The sequence below is a fragment of the Purpureocillium lilacinum genome, assembly GCF_023168085.1.
Source record: "Purpureocillium lilacinum CBS 284.36 DNA, scaffold_8, whole genome shotgun sequence".
In the NCBI taxonomy this organism is placed as follows: Eukaryota; Fungi; Ascomycota; class Sordariomycetes; order Hypocreales; family Ophiocordycipitaceae; genus Purpureocillium; species Purpureocillium lilacinum.
In genome coordinates this window covers 1518483-1541013 of record NW_027072118.1, presented here as the reverse complement: position 1 = coordinate 1541013, position 22531 = coordinate 1518483, and the positions used below count along the sequence as shown (strand labels likewise).

The following is a 22531-nucleotide window of genomic DNA, read 5'->3' as shown; positions in this document are numbered from 1 at the left end:
GCCGGGGTCCAGTGCAAGTGAGGCGCGCTGGAAGCTTTCACATTGCGCCGCCTGGGCTTGAACGAACGAGCTGATCCAGGCCTGCAAACCCGCCCCGTGCGACAAAGCCTTGCATAGGTGAGCCTCTGAGTCTGCCCGAGCACCCGCCCAGGCGTGCAGGGCGCTCTCCAGCACTGCACTCGCTGAGGGGGCCTGCTGAGTCAGTGTTGGCAGTTGGCTCGAGGGTTGCCTGTGCTGCCCGCCACTGCCTGCCCAATGGTCCATCACCCACAGTGCCCACCCCAGCTCGGACCAACGTGGGGTCCCGAATCACTTTTCAGCTGCGCGTCTCCCCTTCACCACGCGCGTTTCGGGGCGACAACGAGCCCGGGCGATCGACACGCAACACCATGCCTCGGCCGCCCAAGCGCCCTGTGGTCCTGAGCGACACCGAATCTCACAGCGAGAGCGACAACGACGAGTCGGGCTCTGAGAGCGACTCCAATCCCCTGATCGACGATGAGGCGCTAGACTCGAGCGACGATGACGAGAGCACCAGCAGCAGCGACGATGGCTCCGTTGACGGCCCTCGCTCGTCTTTTACCCGCTTCATGGACCTCCCGCCCGAGCTGAGGACGCAGATATGGCAACACTTTTGCTCAGACCTCGACGGCCGACCGCGCGTGCTGCAGTTCGAGATGGGCCCCGGTGGTGACCGCAAGATCGAGAGACACCTCTTGCGCGACGCCTTGGGCCTCGATACTCCGCGTGGCATATGGACCGTCAAGGAGTGGATCAGTCTCGCGGAGCAGACCGAGCCCCTGCGCAGCCTGATGGCCGTCCATCAAGAGTCGCGCGCCCTCGGTCTCAAGGCCTTTCCCGATACCCTCACCATGGACTCGGGCACCGCCGACTTTGACGCCCGCGTCGCCTTCAACCGCCGCAAAGACATCGTCGACATCGATCACTTCCGCCGCGAGTCGTACGGCGCGGGCGAAAAGGCCCTGATGCCTGGCTTCGGCGACCTGGTCGTCAACGCGGCTGTCCCCATCTGGGACGACTCCCGGGACAGGTCGGCCGTGGACCGGGTCAGGTGGACATTCGACCACATGCCCAACGTCGAGCGGCTCTATATATCTGCCGATGACGATATATTCAAGCACGACCGGCATTTGCGGTGGTGTGCCTCCGACTACGTGCACAGGTACCGCGTCGAAACGCACGAGAAGGAGCCGGGCCTGGGCGAGGACATGGTCTCCCTCTTGTGCTGGCCCGACGTGGACAACCACCCAGACTTTGCCAAATATCAGCTCCCCAAGCGGCATATGCGCTCCCAGCCAAAGTCTATCGGCCGGATGCTCGAGGAACATGGAGTCGAGGCCTGGCCCATGGTGACTTTTGAGTTTGAAGCGGCGTTGCAACGCTTCGAGCAGCTTCGCGACACAAAGGACCTGCCGTACGAGGCAACGCCGAGCGGCAGCGACGATTCAGACGACGAGGAAAGCGGCGACGACGATAGCGAGTCTGAGGACATTGACGAGTACGAGAGCGAGGGCATCGACGACGAGCCCATTGAGGAGCTTGATGATTCCGAAGACGAGTCATCTGTGGACGAGGACAGCGACGCCGCAGGCGCACGCTTTTCGAGCCCCGAGGCAAGCGTCGACGGAGCTCCGGCTTTGGACCGCCCGCCACGACGCAATATCGTTGCCGACTCTGACGATGACGACGAGCCCGAGCAAGGCCCTTCCAATAGACGAGGAAATCGCAAGATTGCGGCGGACACGGATGACGAAGACGACGCGGAGGTCGACGAGCCAGAGCAAGCACCATCAAACCGACGGGGGAAGCGCAAGATTGCAGTTGACTCGGATGACGAGGGCGACGCCGAAGTCGACGAGCCGCGGGCGAAGCGCGCAAGAACCGGCAACGCTCCGCCCGTGAACGGTGCTGGTTCCAGCTTCCGGGCTGCTGCTGAGTCTGACTCTGAGACGGACGACGGTGCTGGCGCCAGGCTGGAGCCAAACGGCGGGGCGGAGTCATCCGCGCAAGAAGACTCGGACGGCTCGTCGGAAGAGGGAGCAGAGGAGCCGAGGCGTCTTACCCTGGCGGAGCGGCTGCAACGGCACCGCGAGGCGCACCCGATACCCGTGTCCGATAGTGAGGTTGACTCGGACGAAGAGGATGAAGATGAGGACGACGAGGATGATGAGGATGAAGAAGACGAAGACGAGGACGACAATGGCCTCATTGACGGCATGGCCAGCGAGTCTGACGGCGAGGGGGACGAAGGCGACGAATCTGAGGGATGGTAGCGCCTCGATGTTATTCAGGAGTATGGTGTATTCAGGTTTGATATAGACAGTATTTATTATATACCCCGGCGCATAAATGCCGATGCAATTCAGAAACGCATTCAATCATCATCGTAGCGTCTTGCCCTCCGCCAGCAGCTGCACGTACTCTTCAATCTTGCGCCTGCGCGTCTCCTCCCGCTTGACCGTCTCGATGCGCCACAGAAACGGATACCGCTTCGACCTCCCCAGCGACTCCCACGCCCTCCACGCCTCCCCCCGCCCATGCGCCCGCAGCGCGTCCTCAAAGTCCCTCGGCGTCTCCATGGCGCCGGGCCCCGCGTACGCGCGCTCCCACCGGCCGTCCGCGCGGGCGGCGTCCACCTCGGCCTGCCCCGCGGGCTGCATGCGGCCTTCCGCGACGAGGGCGGCGACGCGGTCGACGTTGCGGCGGGACCAGAGGGAGCGGGGCCGGCGCGGGGTGAAGCGCTGGAGGAAGGAGTGGGCGTCGTGGGCGCGCCGCTGGCCGTCGATCCAGCCGTGGCAGAGGGCGGCGTCGACGGCCGAGGCGTAGGTGATGGAGGGGAAGGGGGCGGATTTCTTGGCGATGCGGAGGAGGATGCCGGAGGGGGTGGAGGGCCCGTGGAGGGAGAGCCAGGTGGTGAAGGAGGGGGCGTCGGGGAAGGTCATGATTTGGGGGGAGGTTGTGGATGATGATGATGATGATGATGATGTGGTTGTTGTTGCGGCTGCTGAGGGCGTCTCTGCCGCTGGTGTTGATGTGGAGGCGGAGGTGGACGCAGACGCAGACGCAGAGGTTGAGGCTCGCGAGTTCCTGGGTTTCGCTTTGGCCTTGGTGGTCGTCGGCGGCGCTGGCGAGGGCTTTATAGCTTCAACGGCCGCGGCCTTAACCGAGAGGCGAGTACTCCGTCTCGGCATGTTGGCGACGCTGAGCCTCGAGACGAACGTCGCGACGCGTGCGCCGAGATGAACGCGCAGGACTCTGGATGAGATGCCCCAGGCCGGTGGCATCAAAAGTCAAGCACTGGGACAGAAGAAAACGTCAAAGGTAGAACACCTCACAGCAGAAAATCTTTGAGGGCCAGGAGAGAGTGCAGATGAAACTGATGGCCACGCCCAAAGCGGTATGAAAACAAGCACGTAGACGCCAGATTCACGGTCATCGTGAACGAGCTGACCATGGTGTTTTAGCGCCCACTTCCATTTTGGGACGGATGCCTCAATTGGGAAAGGCTATGCTGGCTACCCTGCGGCGATGCATGTCTGCTGCAGCTCGTTGCATCGGACGCTTCGCTTCACTGACGGCGCATTTCTGGGTTCAGATATTGACAGTTATGACAGGTAAAAGTCAATTGACTTTTGACAGGTTTGACACTTGGACTTGTGGGGGGGAGCGATGCGTGCCGATTTCCCGCGTCCCAATGGCGTGGTTGACAAGCTCCGTCTTGAGTTTAGCCGTCTGCCTCGACGTCATCATCCTTTACTTCACCACCACGGCAACCACCGCCGAATCATCTCTTCAGCTTACACGTGCAAATCCCCTCAACCATTGTCTCGCCCGGTGATGCCCAATCCTCGCCTTCTCTGCTCATTTCAACGGCCTTGATATGGGCTCCCCGGAAGGCCGTCACGCCCGCGGCGTCGCCGGCCGGCCCTCGCACGCGCGCCTCGCCCTGAGCAGCTTCCACTCGCCGTGGTTCCTCATCCCGCAGGGCACCGGCAGCGTCGCCCTCGTGCTGCACCAGCTCGACTACCGCTTCCGCGGGCTCGACACCATCTCCGTCATCTTCTGGGTCGCGGCCATTGCGCTCCTCGCCGCCACCTGCGCCCTGTACCTGTGCCGCCTCGCCGCCGCGCGCCCCTCGCCCCGGGCGGCCCTCCGGGCCGTCGCGTCCGACACCTCCGAGGCGGCGTGCCTCGCGAGCGTCAGCGTCGCCTTCATGTCGATTGTGCAGATGCTGGCCCTGGTGGTCGTACCCGGGCCGTGGGGCGGGCGGTCCTGGGCCGTGGTTGTTTACGTGCTGTGGTGGGTGAACTGTGGGCTGGCTGTCGCGGCGTGCCTGTTTATCCCGCTCATCTTTGTGCACTCGATCCATGCGGAGGGCGGCTTCATCAATTGCCTCACGCCGAGCACCCAGCTGCCGCTCATTGCGGCCCTCACTTCGGCGGCGGGCGCCGGCACGCTCTGCGCCGCCACCGCGTCCGGGCCCTTCCTCACACCGGCCGAAAAGGTGCCTATGATCATCGTCGCGTACCTCGAGGTCGGCCTCGGGCTGCCCCTGGCCATAGCCCTCGACATCCTCTTCATCGCCCGCGTCCTGTCGCCGTGGGAGACCGAGACGGGCGCCGAGCCGCTCGTCGGCGCGCAAGTCTTTTCCGAGATGGTCTCGTGCGGGCCGTGGGGGCAGACAAGCTTCGGTCTGCAGGCGCTCGGCGCCGCGCTGCTGTCGCTGAATGGCAAGTTGGGGGCCGCCCAGCCGGGACAGACGGAGAGGGTGCTCCTGACCGACGACGCCATGCGGCCGCTCGGCTACGCGAGCATGCTGGTCGGTCTGACGCTCTGGGGGCAAGGGACGTTTTGGTGGACGTTTGCCGTGGTGAGCATCGGGCGCTCTTTTGTGAACCACTTCCGCAGCAAGCCGCCCATGCAGTTTGCCGTATCCGTATGGGCCATTGTCTTTCCCTGGGTAGATACGCCCCGTCTCGTGTGGTTGGGTTGCGTGTGTGAAGACGCTAACTGGGTGAATGTAGGGGGTTTATACAAACGCCGCTGTGCAGCTGGGGAAGCTGCTCGACTCGCCCGCCTTTCGCGTCTGGTCCACGGTCCTGGCTATTATGCTCGTCATCATATGGCTAGCCTGCGCGGCCTTTACGCTCAAGGGGGTTTTTCTTGGCACACTTTTGGGACACCAGAAGGTGTGGAAGCGGCCCAGCGTCGACAGTGCTAATGGGACTGGGTGAATGCGGTCGACTATCGTTCAGGGTCATGGACCAATGGCCTCACGCCCAACATCAGATGCAAAGACCTCGACGGACATGATGCGAGTTCACTGAAACATCTCGAGCAGCCGCTGCACCGGCCAGGCGTGGGTGTCGCGATACCGCTCCACCACGCCGCGGATGGCCTGCCTCTCGTACTGGTCGGTGAAGAAGTCGGCGTACATGCCGATGCCCAGCGCCGCCTGCACCAGCGCGGGAGGCGACGCCGGGTTGCAGAGCGCGATGCCGCAGAGCTCGAGGAGGAGCAGCCGGACCTCGTTTTCCACCTTGCGCCAGCTCGCCCGCGATGCCGACTGCGCTCTGTGCCTGTCAGTCACATTTCTTGGGCGACATGGTGGGTGAGAACGAGGCATACTTGAGGAAGGGGTTCTCGGCTACGAGGACCGACTTGGCTATGAGCCCGAGCTGCACGCTCGTCACCTCGATGTTGCTCCCGTACCAGATGGTGGGGAAGATTTCGCCCTTGGTCTTGTCGGCCGACTTTTGATATAGGGGCTGGAACGCGGGCAGGATGTCGTGCTCGAGCAGCTCCTGCTGCTTCATCAACCGCACTGTTCCGTTTGTTAGCGACGCGTCTTTCGGTCCCTTATTGTCCAAGGATAGGATGAAGAGGAGAACGCACTCCACTCGTGGTCCGAGCCGTCGCCCCAGTGCCACTTGGCGCACTGCACGAGGTGCATCACCACCTTGTTGGCGCGCGACGCGCTGTGCCAGAACTCGGCCGGCAGCATGAGCTGCGGCGCCTCGCGGCGCGTAAACGAGTTGAAGATTTCCTGCCGCAGCGCCATCCAGTACGCGGCCTGCATGACGCTGCGCTGGCGAAAGGCGTCGCGCGACGGCAGGCTCCGCAGCACGGCGTCGATGATGGCCAGGAAGTTGACGGGCCGCTGCCTCTGCTGCCGCTGCTGGTGCTCGCGCGCGCCGCCGCCGCCGCCGCCGTCACCGCCGCCGCTTGCACCACCATCGTCAGCCTCGTGGTCAATCTCCTCGAGCTGGCGCAGGATGACGGCCGTGGCGATGATGCTGTCGCGGTAGTCGGCGTCGGCGGCGCGCGCGTCGTCAAACTGCCGCAGCGCGGGGATGCAGCGCAGCATGTACTCGACGGCGGCGTGCTCGTCGAGGTGCGGCAGGGCCTGCCCGTGGTAGAGGATGGCGCCGCGCGGGCCCGTCTTGTACTGCGGCAGGCGGCTGAGGTGCCGCGCGGCGACGGCGAAGATGGCGTCGAGGAGGTGCGGGTGCTGCCGCGCGAGGACGGGCACGACGAGCTGGAAGTGGCGGTCCTCGTCGCAGAGGTCGAACTGAAGGACGGGAGCGTCAGTAGACTTGCTCATAGTTGCTGCATGCACGAGACAAGCAGAGACTTACCCAATGTGATATCTCCTCGATAAAGTATCGCAACAGACACGCCTCTTGAACATCCTGCAGCGGAAACTGCCTATGTGAGCCAGCATGCGGCTGCGAGACGGGCACGCTCGACGCAGGAACAACCCTGGGAGACTCGGGGTTATACAACGGCGGCGGCGGCGACACGGCATGGCCCCCCACCGCCGCCGTCCTGTCATGTAACCGCGGCGAGAAGTGGCTCGCAGACGACGTGAGGTACGAGATGGACGGAATCGTTGGCGGCAGACTCGGCGTGTAGTCGGGCCCCGAATCGGTGTGGAAGCTCTCGGAGTGCGTCAGGCTGGGGAGAACCCTGGACGCGCCGTCGTACGTCGTCGTCGTTGGACGGGAGTAGTCCGTGTCCATGGGCGAGTGGGAGTGCGGCGGCGACGAGTGGCCCGGCGAGCCGTGGCTGGAGCGCGCGTCCTGCGGCGGCGGTATCTCCGCGTATGCGCCGTGTCCCGCGTCGGTGATTTGCGACGACGAGGTCAGCGACGCGGTGCGCAGCGGCGGCATCGTCGCGTCCGGGCTGCTGTCCGGGCCGCTGCCTCGCTCGGCGGCGCCGCCCCGGGGGTGGAATCGGACTGATGCGGTTGTGCGCCCGTCAGCTCATGCTCTTCACTCCCACGAAGTTGCAGAATCTGCAACATTTCATCTCTCCGCGGACCATCTCACAGCCGTAGAAAGGGAGTCGGACAGAAGGGAAGAAGAGGGGGAGCCGAGTGACCTACAGTGCCGGGCCGCGCTGTTGACCCATTTCTGGTCCTTGGAGAAGCTCGCGACGGAGCCGTGCTTGAAGACAGTCTGCTTGGTAGGCCGGGAGCAGGGCAGCTGCTTGGACTGGCAGCGGCGGCACCGCGGGCGCTCCTCGTCACCTGCGTTGTTGCCCTCGTTAGCAAGTCTGGCTCCCAGTCTCGACTCTCGACTCTCAACTGTGGAGGTTTCGCCTCTATGCGGAGATGTGCAGACTCCAGAGGCTCTCGGCTATTGATGAACCCTCTAAATGTGGAGGCGGCGACCGAAATGCGGGCGCGCGCCAGATGCCGAGCATGACGGACAGAAAGCAAGGGCCCAACGAAAACGCTGCAATTACCACTCACATTTCACGTGTTTCTCTGCCGGGGGGTTAGCATTTCGGTACTGACGACTGGCTGGCTGGGAATCGCGATGGAGTCTGGGGGAATGGGGGAACAGATACCTTTGCACTGGAGGCATGGTTGCTTGACTGCCGGCATTTGGGGCCAGCAGGCAGCGCCCCCCTCAGCGGGCCTCGCGCGCGTGAGGAGCCGACGAAAGTGACGGTACGAACGGACGGATCACCCAGGTTCCAGATCGCCGGGACGAGGTGGGATGGCCGTGAGGCAGGCGTCGCCGCTGTCGGGAAGCGTCTCGCGCGCGACGTAGTCTTGGTGAGCTTAGACGGCGGAGAGAGGAGTGAGAGAAGGAGAGGGTGATGAGAAGGGCGATGCTCGGCGGCTCTAGCCCCAAAGAGAGCAGCAGCAGCAGCAGCAGCAGGCCAAAAAGATCCGGGCGGCCGGGCGGGCGCGTGGCCGGGTCGCAGCGAGACGCCGCGGGCGAGCAATGCGAATGCAACCCGGGGTCGCGTCAACCCTTGCCGGCAATGTGATCAAGTAACTCCGATGGTCGCGCAATGGGGGTCCGTCGCCTGTCCGTGTCCGGTCTCGAGGGTTTCTCCGGTCTCTCAGACTCCGGTTCGTGTGACGGAACGCAGAGAGCTGATGAGTGAGATCTGCGAAGCCAGAAATCTGCGGACGTGGGGATGGATTGTGGCTGGCCTGGGGGGACCAGACCCCAACGCCAGTTGTCGAGTCAGCCCTGTTGGCTTGCTCGCGGGTTGGAGGACCTTTTGGCTCCGGGGCGCTGCGATACCCCGCAATTCAATGCCATCTTTGCCCGTTTCGTGCCTGACGTTTGCCGTTGTTGGAGGCCTTTGGGGAAACCTTGAACGCCCCCCGAGGGCCCGCCGCCGCCGCCATCGCCGCCACCACCACCACTCTCTCTTTCTTCATCACTGAAGACACTGACGATTGCCCCCGGCGCCCCTCCACGCAGGTGCTGGAGCGCAGGGACCCTCTCCTGCTAAGCAGAGATCACCTTGCCTTGATACCACAGCACAGCGAAGCAGATCAAGCAGCGGGCGAGGCATCAGCATCAGAGGCGAGAAACGAGCGCCGAATGCCGGCCCAATTAGCGGGTGCCAATTACTCAACGGCTCCGCTGATCCCCCAGCTTTTACGGGCGCTGGCTTGATTGGACTGCGTGGGCGCCGGGCTGTCGCTCAAAAGGCGTGAAGACTCACACGCCTTGCCAGCTTCCTCATTCACACACGAGATGCAGTGACCATGCTTTAATTGAGCGGCTTGACTGGGGTCTTACCGTGAGAAGACAAGTATATAACAAGATGGGTAGTCAGCTTCAGGCCCGATCCTGGTGCCCAAGAGCTAGAACTCTCCAACGACGACACCGACACGTCAAATCAAGACGGGCATTAGACAGCATTAACACACTGCCAACAACCCTTCAAGTCACTTAACCTGCGTCAACACCATGGCCTCACAGCAGCCCACCAGGACGCCCCTCAAGGGCTCCTGCCACTGCGGCGCGACCAAGTACATCCTCTTCCTCACCCTCCCGCACCCGTACCCCGGCGGCGAGCCCAGCCCCCGGTCCGACCAGCGCTTCTACCGCTGCAACTGCACCGTCTGCCACAAGGCGGGCTTCTTCCACATCCGCCCGGCCTCGCCCGCCGACGACTTCCTGCTGCTCGCGCCCGAGGACCCATTCGCCGCGCTGGGCGACTACCTGTGCGCCGACAGGCGCCTGCACTTCTTCTATTGCAAGACGTGCGCGATGCGCTGCTTCATCTTCATGGGCGACTCGGAGGGCGCCGTGGAAGTGGACCTGGGCGAGCTGGGCGTGCCTGGATACGAAAAGGGCTCGAAGACCAAGGTGTGGAGGGTGAAGCGGGAGGGCGGGCATCCTGAGTTTGGGAACTACTTGAGCGTCAATGGGCACTCTGTCGATGCTGGGCAGGCGTTTGACATGCGGGCGCTGACGGACAGCAAAGTGGTGCAGTACCTCGACTGCTTGGAGGAGGAGAACCCGGGGGAGCGACGGTTCGACTATCCCCACGTCGGGGGATGTTATTAGCCGCGTCGCCCCGGATTCCATCATGATCCGTCTCTAATAAATGGTTTGGAAAATTCGAGATAAAGGCCCTCGAATGACCCTGATCAAGCATCTATCGGACACCAATGTCGAACCCAAAAGGCTGTCCCACTGTCCACCGGCTCTGCCGCTCAATGCGCGCAACCGAGGTATGCCCAAACTGATGGACCCGTAGCATCATGCCAATCTCTCCCCGATGCTCAAATAGCATTTTTGAGCTGCTTCTCAATTGATATGGAATTTCCCACGTTGTCGTGCGTGCTTCGACGGCCTGCATGCCTTCGTTCGCCAGTCGACGTGAGTAGTCCGGCAAGCCCATATCTCAGGTGTAGCATGCCGAGCCGACAAAACCACGCTGGTTAACTATGCAATTGTATGAGTCTCTTGGCCGGCCTGAACCCAACGTGCTTAATGAGGCCAGGGCCAGATCATGACACGATCGGAAAGACGGCCATTGAGCCCCGAAAGGATCCTACCAGCAAGCACGTGTAAGCGCTAGCGGCCTCGTGGGATGCATTCGTTCATCCGGCTGCTCGCTTGAGGACGCGTTTCACAGACCATAAAATTGCATGAGCCGGCATGTCGGGGGCGGTTGTACAACCGCGACTTCCGTCACTTTCCCCGCGTCGCTCAACCCCAAACCCACTGGGTATTCTTTTCTTTCGCGGCAAGACAAGCAGCCTTTCCAAGTCAAGCAGCATGGCCACGCCCGCCGACTATGAGCGCCTCAGCGTGTGGGCCGCCATGCTCAACCCAGACGCCAACATCGACCGGCGCGGCGCAAAGCGAGTAGTGCCCATGCAGGTGCTCTCGCTGGGCCTCCCTCGAACCGGCACCGTGTCAATGCGAGAGGCATATTCGATCCTGGGATATGAGCAGCCGTATCACTACGCGAGCATATTCGAAAACTGCAAGGACGCCGACATGTGGAACGAGGCGCTTCGGGCAAAGTTTCAGGGAACGGGGAAGCCCTACGGCAGGGCCGAGTTCGACCAGCTGCTGGGCGAGTCTGCTGCCATCACCGACGCCCCCGGCTGCGTCTTTTGGGCGGAGCTGATTGAGGCCTACCCGGAGGCCAAGGTCGTCCTAGTGGATCGCGACGAAGAGAAATGGCTGGCCAGTATCGCCGGCCTACTGGAGGGTATCCTGTACCCGTTTGGACAGTACGTGCTGCGGTTTACGGACCCCTTCTGGTTCGGCAGGATCATGACATGCGGCCGGCTGTGGATCGAGGGCTGCTTTGGTTCCGCCAATCTCGCCACGGCCAAGAAGAACGCGCGCGAGACATATCGCCAGCACTACCAAGCTGTGCGCAGAGCCGTGCCCAAGGAAAGACTGCTTGAGTATCGGCTCGGGAGCGGATGGGAACCCCTGTGCAAGTTCCTTGGCAAGAGTGTTCCCGACGTTCCGTTTCCTCACCGCAATGAGGCCGATATCCTGGCCAATGCGTTTGGAGCTGTCATTGCCAAAGCGCTCAGGAGCTCAGCCATCAATCTGTTGGTCGTTGGAGTGACTGTCTGGGCTACCTTATGGGCTGCAATGAGAATGTACCGCCTGTTGTGAACGTTCCTGAGAATACATGGTGTGAATGAGAATGTCGGCTTGTTCATCCTGCCTTCATTATTGGACGCACATGCCCCCATGGAAAGGTGACTCCCTCTATATATGTCATAGGCAATGCTAGCTACCTTCCAACCTGGATTAGCCCATAGTCGGACTTTTCGAGAACCACGGTATTCTCGCCATGGTGATTACGGTCAACTGCAGTCGGCCATGTTACAGCAGAGCTGACGCTAATACGTTCGGTATGTCGTGTTCACACACATCGCTCTCGCCGACGGGCAGCAAGTCGCAATGATGTGAGAATGCTAATTGACTATGATGGTGTCTTACTGCCACAGACGTTCGCCTCATCATCGCCGCAACGATCACCACCAATTCACCCACCGGCGTTGCCCAGTAGCTATCGGCTGCTATGGCGGCATGTAAGGCACAGAAGGTCACATGGTGCGTCGCGTCAAAGATGGCATGGAATCGCCCATGACGCCGCCTTGCTTATCATGAGAACAATGTAAACCCCAACATTCGTCGTCGCAAGCGGCCACGCAAGTGTGACCCCCAGGGATGTCACTGTCGTCATCCCAGCCCCGGTCACTGTCGGCTTGGACCCTGCGACCCGCCTGATAAGGATCTTGTCAGACGATCGTGCCCACGTCATCCATATTTGGCATGCAGTCAATTGATGAGAATTATCTTGAAGAGCTGTCTGTAAGCGCACGACAGTGCGCTGCTCTTTATACACAAAGGAAAGCTTTTGCTTTTGTGGTGCAAATTCCGTGTAGCCGAGGCTGCTGGTGTGCTTTGACCCCAACGGGGTCCAAGCACCATGCAGTCATGCAGGCGCTCGACCTTAATACCCGCGTTATAGGATCGCGCTTCCGCGAACAACTACAGGGCGCGGGCCGTATGTGACATAAGGCTGGCTCTCTGTGCGACACACCCCCCAGCGTTGAATGATCAGGTCAACGCTGCTTGGAGCGCCACAGCGAGCGACAGCATTACTAGCACGCTATTTTGTTGTCCTTATCACCATTGGTTGGTCATCTTTCCAGATCCGTCTGCCTTTTGATGTCGATTAGGTTCAACATGCCTCGGAAGCGCTCGAAGGTCGATCTCGGTAGCGCTTTCGTCAAGCCGTCGGCTGGCATTTGATCAGTCCTCAGATACTCCACTAGGAACCTACCCTTCTTAAATTCTTGCTTTAGCCACATGTTCTGCACGTCGACGTGTCGTAGCTTGGTCGTGATCCGCTGGTTTTCTTCAACCACGAGTCGGATGGACTGCAAATTGTCGCAGTATATTTTCAGAGGACCAAGGTCGACGGAGATATCTCGGAGGAGTCGATCCAACGCGTAGCTCTCCTTGGCGGCTCTTTCAAGGCTCAGGATTTCTGCTTCAGTTGTTGAGGTCGTAACTGTATCCTGAAGGCCAGCCTTCCACACGACAGGTCCGTTAAACAGCATCATGACGTATCCCTGCGACGATCGGCGGGTCTCAATGTCGTCGGCGAACGATGCGTCGCTTGCAACCACTAGCGCCTCCCCAGTATATGATCCGTCATAGACGATGGCCAGGTGCCTAGTCGAGTAGAGGTAGCGAATGCATTGGTCGGCCTCTGCACGGTGTTCGGGTGACGGGTTTGTCAAGAATCTTGCAAGTTGTGCAGCGGCACGGGCTATGTCTGGTCTTGTCATGACCGCGACATACATCAATGACCCAACTCGCTCTTGATACGCCTTGACTTCGTCCTTAGTGGCTTTCCCACTGTATCTGGCGAGGGGAATTGTTGTGATTGGTATCGAGGGCACGCGGAGGTTTGGGCTGTCCAGTTGGTACTTCCGTGCGATCTTCTCGATGTACGCGTCTTGGCAAAGATAGATCTTCTGATTTGCCCGGTCCCTAGTAATTCGCATACCAAGGTACCACTGGAAGGGTTCTTCGCGTATATCATATTTGGATTGAAGATGCCTGACGAGGTCATCCACTGCTCTCCGCTCTTGGCGTGGGGCGAGGATCAGGATGTCGTCAACATAGACGAGAACAAGGATCTTGCCGTCAGTGAAGACGCAGGGCTCCTCATTCGTACGACTGATTCCCGCCTCCTTGAGCGTCTGTGCGAGTTCATTGTACCATAGTAACGGGGATTCCCGGAGACCATATAATGCCTTCTGGAGTTCGGCAACCATAGCTGGCGTTTCTCCTGGCTTCAAGAAACCGAGATCCACGTATCCCTTGGGTAGCTGAACGTATATTGGTTGGTCTTTGCTGAGGTCACTGTATAGGAATGCATTTCCGACATCAAATTGGCGGATGTCGAGATCGAATCGTGCCGCAGTTGCCATAATGACTCGAAAGGTCTTCGCTGCAAGTGTGGCGGCATATGTCTCAAGTCCTTCGTCCTCGTCTTGGAGGTCTCCACGGACACATACCCGAGCTTTGCATCTCTGGAGGTAGCTGTCCTGATCGAACTTGTACGTAAATACCCACTTCAGTGGCAATGGCACCCCGTGAGCTTTTTCGCGCTCAACTAGTCTCCAGGTGCCTCGCTGGAGGAGGTCGTGAAGTTCCTTCCTCATGGCTTGCTTGAATTCTTGGCCCATCGGGTGCTTTTCGAGATCCTGGTATCGCTTGGGTAACCGCACTAGTTCGTCCCGGTGGGGTCGATGGTCCCTCGCTGCTTTTGAGGTGGCGATAAGGAAAACGCTGTGGAACGTCGTGAGGCTTCCTTCGGGTTGCTTGTCTGGTGGCAGTAGTGTGCTTAACACGGTGTTGATGCTGCCGTCCTGTTTTGGTTTTGGCGTCCTAGCGCTCCTTCGAGTCGCTTGTGTGCCATACAGCTCTTCTGGTTTCCGGCGGTGTCGTCTAGAATGTCCGCTCGGTCCAGGCTGATCTGCTACTCGGTTATCTAGTGGCCGTTTGTCCGGTTTAGCGCGTTTCCGGCTTGGTGGCGGCCACTTCACTTCGATTGAGTCCCTGATAACCTCTTGGGGATTCAAGTTGTGCGATTCGTTTTGACCATTACTTTGGCTGTTCTCTAAGGTCCCTTGCTCAGTCGCTGCTGATTTCTGCTCTTGGTCAGGTTGATCAGCGTGGCTTGTTGGCTCGGGCGGAGAGATGTCAGCATTGCGGTAGTCGTTGTGGTCATTGCTTGAACCGGTCTCTGATCGACGAACAGGTGAGCTCTCTTCCTGCTGCGCCTCTGGAGTATCTGTGCTACCGGTCGTCCTGGGTCCAGCTGTGCGCCCCTCACTGGGTTGCCCAAGATTCGGTGTTGATGTTTCTGAGCCGGGTGTGTCCGAACGCCCAGATGGCGAAGCGTCCCTCGCTGTTTGTTGCTGCGGCGTTGGGTCCGGCGTTGGGAGAGTCGTTGGTCCGGTTGGTGTGAGAAGTCTGGTTCGGGCTGGAGACTGCGCTGTTCCGCTTGTTTTGGTTCGTTCGGCATCAGTTGTGCTTTCAGCCCCTTCCACTCCCGAGTTCGAACCTTCCGGGTCAATGCCTAGTACGTTTTCGTCGAATTCGTACAGGAAATCGGTCAAGATCGAGTCGTAGTCTTGTCGTGGAAGTGCGTCGGGAGACTTTGACTTTGGCCTGTACTCGATCACGGTTTCGGTCTCGAGACCTTCTTCTTTGGTCGGATCGAAGAATTCTTCCTCGTTGAATTGCACGTCTCGAGACAAAATAACCCGGTTGAGCTTAGGGACCCATATGCGATAGAGATTACTCGCTTGATAGCCAACCAAGTATCCCACGTGCGCCCTTGGGCTAAGCTTGAATAGCTTGATGTCTTGTCCTGCCTTGTAGCGGGGGTTCAGAGGATATGCCCTGCATCCGAATGCGTAGATGCCAGACCAGTCCGGTCGGTGGTCTTTCGATGAGTCGAAGTCGACATTTGGTGGTCTGTACCAACGGAAGTGCTGGTGGAACCATCGGTCTATGGTCTCCTTGGGGGATAGCCACCCGTTTTTCCGTCTGGGGAGGATATTATGTATCCAAACGACTGCGCGGTAATACTCTGGCCATAGCTCTTGTGGTAGTTGGCCAATCGCACAGCGCATTCGTTGCTGATTGATTCCCCCTGGTCGCTCGGCACCTCCGGTTGGTTCTTTGGTGTTGGACGGCGGAAGTTCGATGTCGATGCCCACCCCCTTTGCCCAGGTCTGGAACTCAGAGATGGCTTGGAGAGGCAGGTTAATGACTGACCTTTCATTGTCGATCCTGATCTTGCATATCGATGCACCCGTGTGTCTCTTGATGCGGGCTTCAAATTCCATCATGATCCTTCCGGTTTCCGTCTTTGAGGACAGTGACCAAGAAAACATCATACCGCTGTATTCATCCGTGACGAGCAGGATGTAGCGGTGTCCATTGTATGCCGCAGGGAACTCGAATAGGTCAGCAAAGATCCGATAAAACGGTTGTCTTGCTCTGTTCGCCGATTCCCTGCGGGAGATAATCTCATGAGCCTTGCCTTGACTGCAGGCTTTGCACTGAACCGTTGTTGGGCCCTTGACTCGGACTCCCTTTGTCCGTAGGACCAGATGCTCCAATACATCCGGTCCTGCATGGCAGGCTCGGAGATGCCATTTGTGAGAGGAGTCCAAGCGTGGAAGAGGCTGCTGCCTTGATATTGCCAGTCTTCGATGCGGGGCGGGCGGCGTTCCGAAATAGGAAAACACGTCTTGGAAGGCGTTGAACACAGAGACTGGTGATTGCGGACGCTGCAGGTAGGAACGGGAAACTGGCTTGTATTCGACTATATCGAGATCATACATCTCTGTAAGCCGACACAGAACGTCATTGTCCCAAAATGTCCCCATTCGTAGCGTATTATCGAGTCCACAGTACCAAAGTCCCTTCTTCTTGAGCCTTTTTCCGCTGACAATATTCGTATGGAACCTCGGAACATAGGCCACGTTGACGAGGACGAGATCGCGCGTGTTCTTTCCATCCGCTCCGTCCAAGACGTTTTGCATGATGCGCGTGCCTCGTGCTTGTACCTTTAGAGAGCTATCGCCAATCATGACATAGTCCGCTTCCGGTGCTTCGTGAGCGTCGCTTAGCAGGTCTCTGCAATTCACAACATGCGTTGTCGCCCCGCCATCAAGGATGGTGGAGTTGTAGAGCGGATGTTGCTGGTTCAATGCGGCGAACACGGAGTCGGTGGTTCCGTCGGACAGTGTTTCAGTGCCCAGCGTCAAACCAACGAAGTTGCCGTACTTTCGCAGGTCGTCCTTGTCAGTCGGCTGATTGGCTTTCTCGGGAGTCGCTGATTCCTTCACCGCGTCAATCAGGCTCTTCCACTTAGCCTGCTTGAGGGATTCTTGGCAGTGTCTCACGCGCCCTGGCTTGATGTGGTGCTTGTCGCCTTTGTACGACCCATTTACTGCGATGTGAACGGCAGCACAATCCGTCGGCTTGTAGCGGTGCATGCGAGAAGGCAGACCACACGGGCATGGGCTAGCTTGAGCGCTGCTGTCGGTGGCCATGAAGACATTTTCGGATTGCTTGCTGGCCGCCCTGGTGTTGCGGACTTCCTCTGCGAAGAGCTCGGCCAATTGTCGAAGCGTGTAGCCATCTCTATTTTGGGTCTTTCTGTTGCTGGCGACAAGACCGCGATATTGCTTGGACCAGGCCGAGTCAAAGGCAGCGACAGCCGTGAGGAAATCATTGATGGTGGAGTCCCCCTCCAGCTCTGGAATCTTGTGTCTTTCGCCTTCGAGCTTGGCCTTGTTCCAGGCAACGAGCCAGTCTTCCACCTTGGTCCGCTTTGTTTGGCCTAGGACGGTTCGGTAGTTTCGCCGTGCTTCTTCCTTCATTTCGTTGGAAGTTGGCGCAAGACTTGACTTTAGTTCGCGAACTATGACGCGCAGGTTGGATCTGGAGGAAGCATTGTTCAGGTAGGTCCTATCGACCGTGGAGCGTACCCAGGCTGCAAGGTCGGCGTACGCCTTCTGAGAAGTGGTGTAAGTCACCATTTGGACCTTATACTCCGCCTGGAGTCGTGTGAGTTGGGTCCATTGCTTCTCAGGCAGTTCGACGATTGCATCAGGCTTCGGTCCCGCCGCCTCAGGATTCTGCTGTCTCTCTCGCTCCCAGCTCGCGACACGATACTTGTTCAATTCGGCTAACATTTCTCTTGACGTCATTGGCGGCAATGGCTCGTCGAGATTTGGGCCATTCGTGTCAATGTCGACATATTTGAGGATTTTGGCCGTTTCAGCTCTGGCGATGAAGTCTTCATACCAGTCACTCCAGTCGGACGACTTGGTAAGCCTTGCTTCGGACGTGGACATGGTGTTGTTGTAGCTCCGGATTCGCGCTAGCCGAGATTCGTGGGCAGGCGATCGGTTTCGTTATGCTCAGCGGTCAAGTCGCTAAACGGGCTCATAACTGTCAGACGATCGTGCCCACGTCATCCATATTTGGCATGCAGTCAATTGATGAGAATTATCTTGAAGAGCTGTCTGTAAGCGCACGACAGTGCGCTGCTCTTTATACACAAAGGAAAGCTTTTGCTTTTGTGGTGCAAATTCCGTGTAGCCGAGGCTGCTGGTGTGCTTTGACCCCAACGGGGTCCAAGCACCATGCAGTCATGCAGGCGCTCGACCTTAATACCCGCGTTATAGGATCGCGCTTCCGCGAACAACTACAGGGCGCGGGCCGTATGTGACATAAGGCTGGCTCTCTGTGCGACAGATCTGGAGGGCCTGCGGCGTAAAGTCTAGCGAACGAACCAGCAATTTCAGGTGCGGACCCGGAATCGAGACGCCATCGACCCTTGCTCACCCACAACAGAGTTAATGACCCAAAACATTCGGTGCTCATTGTTGCGACTTCCCCCTGCCTCTGCCCCTGGACCCCTCGGGATTTTTGGCCTGCAGCGTTCCTCCTACGTGCCCCCGCTTTGCGCCCGTCGTTCACGCACCCCAGAAACCGCCCCGCCTACCTGCGGCCACCACATCATACAAACTGCTACTGGTTGGAGGCCAGTGTCAGTCCACATCGCTGGGCCAGGCATGCGAACAAAGTTCACTGTTGCCGTACGATCACACGCGGCCCAACATGGGTTTTGGCACCAACCCAGGAAGCCACTTTAACCCTAACCCTGATCCAAGTCGAGTCAAGTCATTCAATGCAGTTCTCGTGGCTTTGACCACCCCTTCATGAGATGCACAGAGTCCACTGCTGATAATCCACCCCGATTGCCTCCACGCGGTTTACCGCTTCAATAGTATTGCTTTGGTCGTATGACTGTGGACTGCTCCTGGGGCCCTGCTGAGCTGAACGCTGCAATGCTCTAAGTGGCACGGAATGTGAGGGCGGCGGATGTATCCGTCTTGGATACAGACACTATAGGAAGCCCAGCGAGCATGTATTCCTCATGCTGAAGACACACGATCTCACTCTTTACTGTATTTGCTCATCACGCTCGGCACAAGCACGCGCCCCTCTGCGAGAGTCGGTCGCTCTTTTCACATTGAAGCTTTAATAATAGCTTGAAAGCTGTTGCTGATTCATGAAGATGCATTTGTACATCTTTCGCTCGGCACTGCCGCGACTGTTGCTGTTGACAGCTTTGGCCCCCCCTGCTCTGGGGCAAGTCCTTGGCGCTGCACCGAATCCCATATCTGCTCCAAGGGCCGTGGAAGCCAACGCCAACGAGGAGGGTCCCAACAGAGTCGCCATTGACATCCCTACTGGTGGCAGGGTCAGCGGTAGCACCTATCTGGGTGTAGAAACCTTTAATGGCATCCCATATGCAGATCCCCCGGTCGGCCTGCTACGTCTTAAGCCCCCCCAGCGTCTATCCTCAGATCCAGGAGATATCGATGGCGAGTTCGAGCCTCCTGCATGCCCTCAGATGTACCTCTCCTCGGAGACTCTGGACAGTCTAGGCAAGATTCAAAGTCGGTTACGTGACATTCCCTTCCTAAAGACATTTCTCATCGGCCAGGAAGACTGCCTCACTGTCAATGTCCAGAGGCCGACCGGCACCAAAGGCAACGACAAGCTCCCCGTTCTGTTTTGGATCTATGGAGGGGCATTTCAGCTCGGAGGCACGAATACCTATGACGCTAGAAATCTGCTCGCGACTGCTATGGACCAGCAACAGGCTTTCGTCTTTGTGTCGGTGAATTATAGGGTTGGAGGCTTCGGCTTCATGCCTGGAAATGAAGTCATGAAAGATCGGAGCGCTAATATCGGCCTACTCGATCAACGTTTAGCCCTCGAATGGGTTGCCGATAACATTGCAGCATTTGGTGGCGACCCATCCAAAGTCACTATCTGGGGCCAGTCCGCCGGCGCCATCTCCGTGTTCGACCAGATGCTCCTATACGGTGGCAACGCCAGCTATAAGGGGAATCCTCTCTTCCGAGGAGCGATTATGAACTCGGGCAGCGCAATACCGGCGGACCCAATGAACTGTCCCAAGGGCCAGGCTGTCTACGACGCTGTTGTCCGGGCAGCCGGTTGCCAGTGTTGTGCGGATACACTTCAGTGCTTACGCCAACTACCATTCGATGCGTTTCTGGAGGCCGCTAATTCAGTGCCTACGTTTCTATCATACAACTCGATTGCGCTCTCATACTTGCCGCGCCCAGATGGCGTCGTCCTTCCCGATAACCCTATCAATCTTATCAAAGACGGTCGCTTCTATGCGGTTCCGTTTATTATCGGCGACCAAGAAGATGAGGGAACACTCTTTTCTTTTTTTCAGAGCAATATTTCAAGCATCGACGATATCACAAACTATCTCGGGGATCTCTTCTTCCACAACGCGCCTAAGGACAAACTAAGGGGATGGGCTAGTTTATATGAGCCGTCTACCGTCAAAGGTAGCCCCTTCCGTACTGGCACTTCTAACGAGTTATATCCGGGATTCAAGCGCATGGCTGCTATTCTCGGCGACGTGACGTTTACGTTAACTCGTCGTCTTTCTCTTAAACTCATTGCTCAGGTTAAGCCTGATATACCGAGCTGGTCTTATATTTCATCGTATGACTACGGCACTCCTTTCCTTGGCACTTTCCATGCATCAGACCTTCTTCAGGTTTTCTATGGAATAATGCCCAATCATGCTATGAAGAGCACCCGCACTTATTATCTCAACTTTATTCACCACCTTGACCCCAACGAGGGCATACAGGACTATGCCCATTGGCCCCAGTGGAAAGATGAACACAAGCTTATGTGGTTCAGGTCAGCGGACGAGAATGATATTTTGGAGGACAACTTTCGCGGCGACTCTGCCGCTTTCATTGAGAACAATACGGATATTTTGAGGATTTGACGTGGCTGGCGTTACAGGAGTCATTCTGCTCAGCCTTGCAGGCCTCGCCTCAACTGGCAAAACCCCTGCTTCTGTGTACTGTCCCTTATAATATAAATACACAATTTATCACTGCGGAAAGCAGGTACATTATAAGCTTAACGGGTCTGAGACCGAGACCAAGAGCCAAGACTGTACGAAGTCTGGCACTACCCTTCCGGCTACGAGCACGAATACTATACATGCGCGAGACAAGCAACCAGACTTGAAACCTATTGGCTCACCTGCTCGATACATACAGTGATGAAGATAATTATGGCAATGGCAGGGGCTATACGGGACGCCCGTGTTGGCTGATATCTCACTGAGAAGCCTCTCGGGAGGGTACTACGCACGTATTTGGAAAATGGAGGGGCTTTAAAACCAGTATTCTCAATAACGTCGATCAAGACTTTGCAGCTCTTTTATCTTCCCTTAAAGGGTGAAATTATAAGGACATACGATGTAGTGACGATAACTCCCAAGTGTAGTCTAGACATGGAGTGCTGAAAAACTAAGAGCCTGTGCACACGTAGTGTCGATCTGCTAGTCCAAGTTCAATGTGTTGATATACCGGGAGGCGCAGGCAGAGTTCCAAGCAAATGAGCTTGTGGCTCTATCTCTTCATTACTACCATAACATTACAAGTAACCCTGCCGAGAAGCCCTCGGCCTAATATAAATCTGGTTTTATCGCGTCGGGGAGAGCACCAATGAGTGGCACTTATCGACAGTGTAGCCCGTCACCGACTTGCTGGCTGCACTCTGTAGCGTCTGAATGCCCTTGGCAGGATCGTTCACTAGGAACACCTGAGACCCCTTCTTATCGGTGAAACCGCATACGACGGGGTAATACACGTGTTTGTAAGGGTCGACGGCAACATAGCGGGCGGCGTCGGGCGCCGTATGGTTCTGATACGGTGCGAGCGCGACCCAGACACCAGTGGCAGGAGGCTTAGCGCAGCTGCAAACGCTTAGTTTGGAAACGCCCAGAGTCGACATAGTGTCGTTGAAGTAGTGCATCATCCTTCCAGATCCATCGCTGACAATTGTTTTGTCCGATTGGGCAGTCCACTGGTCGGAGCAACCGTTTGAGTCAGGTTCACCGGGCCGAGCAGCATACGCGTCGCCGTTGCTGCAGGACATGAGCTTAACAGTGTTGTCACGGTTCGCCAACGGGCCGTATTGGAAACCGTTTGTGTCGGTATATGACTTAACCGGCACGGGCTGTGCGTGGTTTGTTGCCGAGCCATCGGGAATTCCTTGGGTCGGAATGCTCGGTTGTGAACCCGGGTTCTCACCGTTACTACTCGGGACGGGGCATCGACAGGGCGTGCAGGCAGTTGGAGAAGGTATGGGAATCGTCCCGGTCTCGAAGGAGGAGGTTGGAAGAGGTACGGGAATCGCTCCGGTCTCGATGGAAGAGGTCCCCTTGGCACCGGATGTCGTGAAGCCAGATCCAGATGTAACTGCAGAGTTGGGAGTGGTTGTGATCTTCGACATGGTTGTGTATTCAGACGCTGTTGCAGGCGGAGTTGGATGCACGGTAGTAGATGTACCCCTCGCGACCGAACCCCAAGATAAAACGCAAACTTTCACTTGGAACAACCCAAGCCATTGCGGACAGCCAGCTGCGGGGACGCCGGATGAATGTGAGGAATTGAAATGTGATATTGACGGGTAAACGGGTGGATCAGCCGTCCGAGTTTGTTTGGTGTACGTTGCCTGGCATTGCGGGCCAAATCACTGAAGGCAGATCTGCGCAGCTCAGCAACGAGTGTCCTGGTCGTGTGATC

At 58.0% G+C, this 22531-nt stretch overlaps 8 protein-coding genes across 8 annotated transcripts; 5 read left to right on the top strand and 3 right to left on the bottom strand.

Moving 5' to 3' along the window:
* Positions 1 to 389: 389 nt before the first annotated feature.
* On the top strand, positions 390 to 2294 carry PLICBS_010191 (uncharacterized protein; the record flags this gene model as incomplete). Its single annotated transcript, XM_018326709.2, has 1 exon — positions 390 to 2294. The coding sequence occupies one exon, from the start codon at positions 390 to 392 to the stop codon at positions 2292 to 2294; it is 1905 nt and encodes a 634-aa protein (XP_018175029.1).
* A 108-nt stretch (positions 2295 to 2402) lies between these two features.
* Positions 2403 to 2963, bottom strand: PLICBS_010190 (uncharacterized protein; the record flags this gene model as incomplete). Its single annotated transcript, XM_018326710.1, has 1 exon — positions 2403 to 2963. One exon carries the CDS (start codon positions 2961 to 2963, stop codon positions 2403 to 2405), a length of 561 nt encoding a protein of 186 aa, XP_018175030.1.
* Positions 2964 to 3901: 938 nt separating this feature from the next.
* Positions 3902 to 5255, top strand: PLICBS_010189 (uncharacterized protein; the record flags this gene model as incomplete). Its single annotated transcript, XM_065601882.1, has 2 exons — positions 3902 to 4981; positions 5046 to 5255. The coding sequence occupies 2 exons, from the start codon at positions 3902 to 3904 to the stop codon at positions 5253 to 5255; spliced, it is 1290 nt and encodes a 429-aa protein (XP_065457954.1).
* An 86-nt stretch (positions 5256 to 5341) lies between these two features.
* PLICBS_010188 (uncharacterized protein) lies at positions 5342 to 7892 on the bottom strand (the record flags this gene model as incomplete). Its single annotated transcript, XM_065601881.1, has 6 exons — positions 5342 to 5594; positions 5650 to 5845; positions 5917 to 6592; positions 6660 to 7261; positions 7409 to 7565; positions 7884 to 7892. The coding sequence occupies 6 exons, from the start codon at positions 7890 to 7892 to the stop codon at positions 5342 to 5344; spliced, it is 1893 nt and encodes a 630-aa protein (XP_065457953.1).
* Positions 7893 to 9245: 1353 nt separating this feature from the next.
* On the top strand, positions 9246 to 9848 carry PLICBS_010187 (uncharacterized protein; the record flags this gene model as incomplete). The annotated part of the gene is made up of 1 exon (XM_018326713.1): positions 9246 to 9848. The coding sequence occupies one exon, from the start codon at positions 9246 to 9248 to the stop codon at positions 9846 to 9848; it is 603 nt and encodes a 200-aa protein (XP_018175033.1).
* Positions 9849 to 10565: 717 nt separating this feature from the next.
* PLICBS_010186 (uncharacterized protein) lies at positions 10566 to 11429 on the top strand (the record flags this gene model as incomplete). The annotated part of the gene is made up of 1 exon (XM_018326714.2): positions 10566 to 11429. One exon carries the CDS (start codon positions 10566 to 10568, stop codon positions 11427 to 11429), a length of 864 nt encoding a protein of 287 aa, XP_018175034.2.
* Positions 11430 to 18948: 7519 nt separating this feature from the next.
* PLICBS_010185 (uncharacterized protein) lies at positions 18949 to 20718 on the top strand (the record flags this gene model as incomplete). Its single annotated transcript, XM_065601880.1, has 1 exon — positions 18949 to 20718. One exon carries the CDS (start codon positions 18949 to 18951, stop codon positions 20716 to 20718), a length of 1770 nt encoding a protein of 589 aa, XP_065457952.1.
* A 707-nt stretch (positions 20719 to 21425) lies between these two features.
* On the bottom strand, positions 21426 to 22238 carry PLICBS_010184 (uncharacterized protein; the record flags this gene model as incomplete). Its single annotated transcript, XM_065601879.1, has 1 exon — positions 21426 to 22238. The coding sequence occupies one exon, from the start codon at positions 22236 to 22238 to the stop codon at positions 21426 to 21428; it is 813 nt and encodes a 270-aa protein (XP_065457951.1).
* Positions 22239 to 22531: the final 293 nt, after the last annotated feature.